Below are 2,173 nucleotides of genomic sequence, written 5' to 3' on the forward strand. Positions count from 1 at the left end.
AAAAAAAAAAAAAAACAAAACAAACCATGACTTAAGCTCTGCACATCCAGAACAAACTGGCTCATGGAGGCAGTGCAGCTTAAGGAGCCCTCTTGCTATCAACCTTTTCATCAGTACTTCCCAAATCAGGGAAGAGCATGTTGTCTTTAAAGTGACATTCAGAGTCCAGTGAGGACCCAGGAACAGCTCCCATGCTTATCCTTATCACACACAACAAGGATGTTTATAACAGTCAGATGACAGTCGTACCTTGGTTAGATCATCCAAGACTTCTTTCCTTTCCACACCACTGTCACAGCATCGGAGGGCACTATACAAGATGTCCACCAGGAAGCCCCCGTCCTCCTTCTGGCTGTCATTTAGCCAGCCTATCAGTTTATGATATAAGAACTTAACTGCGGGATTTTTTTCTGCAAGTTTGGTTATTTCCAGAGGTTTGGCTTTGACGACATTCTTCTGTTTGTCACTGAGGAGAATGTTAAATACTTGGACGGAGGAGAAGGAGTCGAGCAGCGTGGAGAGAAACTGCAGGTGCTGCTCTGACTTCCGCTCGTTGACAAAGCTAATGCTTACCTCTGCCAGCTTACAGACTAAGTCTTCCAGAGGTTTTTTCCTTAAAGGAGATACTAGATCTGGAGATTTATTACTGAGAGGAGACTGAGCCGCTCCGTCAGAGCCCTCACTGTTCTCTCCTTCTGAAGACACAGATTTTTCATCCCCTTTATGAGCTTCAGGTATACTGATGGCAAACCTGACCTGAGCAGTTTTCTTTCTGTGTAACTTCAGTGAGCTCTTTGGCCTCTGAAGGACCCCTACTAGGCTAGACACACACAGAACAGACTTCACATCTGCTTCTGGCTCGCTGATTTTCTCAATGCAGATCTCTGACAGTCTTTCCCAGAAATTTAGCAGAACATTCTCCAAGTTGTAAACAGTTTCAGCATCTTGTTCTACATCTGCTTTGGTTTCCCAAGAACTTAATGTGTCTGCTAAATGGTTAAACATCGGCCCATGGTGCAATCCTGAGTCTTTGAGAACTGTATCAATAAATGGGATCAACTGAAAGAGAAGGCACAAATTTTAAATTTTAGTTTTCAAGAGAGTTTAAACAAAGTTAAAGCAGTATAAAGCCTCCTATTTGAGGACCAGGGAGATGGCCCAGTCAGAAAGTACATGCCAAGCAAGGAGGAAGACCTCAGCTCAATACCCAAAACCTGTATCTATGTTAAAGGAAAAAAACACAAGCAAGTCAGATGCCTGGGCTCACTGGCCAGACAGCCCACCCAACAAATCTGTGCATTTCAAACCTGCTTCAAAAAGCAAGAGGAGTGGAGTCCTGAGAAACAACACATGAAGTCATCCTCTGGCACTCACTGAGGCACGCACGCCCGCGTGCACACTTTCTTTCTTCTTTCTTCTTCCTTCCTCTCTCTCTCTCTCCCTCTCATTGAGGCACGCACACCCGCGTGCACACTTTCTTTCTTCTTTCTTCTCCCTTCCTCTCTCTCTCTCTCTCTCTCTCTCTCTCTCTCTCTCTCTCTCTCTCTCTCCTCTCTCTCTCTCTCTTCTCTCTCTCTCCCTCCCTCCCTCCCCCTATTTGGTCCTAACTGTTTTTCCCCTCACATATCTGAAAACAGTAACTCAAGTATTTTCCAATCATTCAAAAAGTTTGACAATTTCACTCTATTCCACCTCAATTTTATGATGTGATCAACCATAATTCATAACCCAGATTTCTTTGTATCTTCTAAGATCAATCAGTTTTTGCATTTTATTCAATTAATTTTAAAAGATACAAAAAAAAAACATACGGCACTAGAAGCCCGCCGAGTGACATGGTGTGTGCCTGTAATTCTAGCCCTTGGGAAGTGGAAGCACTTGTTGATGGCCAGGCCTGGCTACATAAGACCTTATATTAAGTAATTTGAAAGATAATTGGAGCACTCAGGCACCAAAAATTCAGAATGCCTTTCCTGAATTAGAAAGGTAAAAGATGGAGCCAGATGGAGCTCTATAGAGCGAGTGCTAGGACTGCCAGAACTACACAGAGAAATCCTGTCTCAAAAACCTGGAAAGAGCCGGGCGTGGTGGCGCACGCCTTTAATCCCAGCACTCGGGAGGCAGAGGCAGGCGGATTTCTGAGTTCGAGGCCAGCCTGGTCTACAAAGTGAGT

The 2,173-nt window shown here is 44.4% G+C and overlaps 1 protein-coding gene across 1 annotated transcript in view; it reads right to left on the reverse strand.

The window, feature by feature from the left end:
* The window catches only part of Ltn1 (listerin E3 ubiquitin protein ligase 1), a 53,772-nt gene that overhangs the window by 34,060 nt on the left and 17,539 nt on the right, over positions 1-2,173 (reverse strand). The window contains exon 10 of the mRNA XM_021184683.1: positions 250-1,059. Coding sequence (XP_021040342.1) covers positions 250-1,059 — 810 coding nt within the window. The remainder of the gene's footprint in view (positions 1-249; positions 1,060-2,173) is intronic.

Source organism: Mus caroli, chromosome 16 (assembly GCF_900094665.2).
Source record: "Mus caroli chromosome 16, CAROLI_EIJ_v1.1, whole genome shotgun sequence".
NCBI classification, from domain to species: Eukaryota; Metazoa; Chordata; class Mammalia; order Rodentia; family Muridae; genus Mus; species Mus caroli.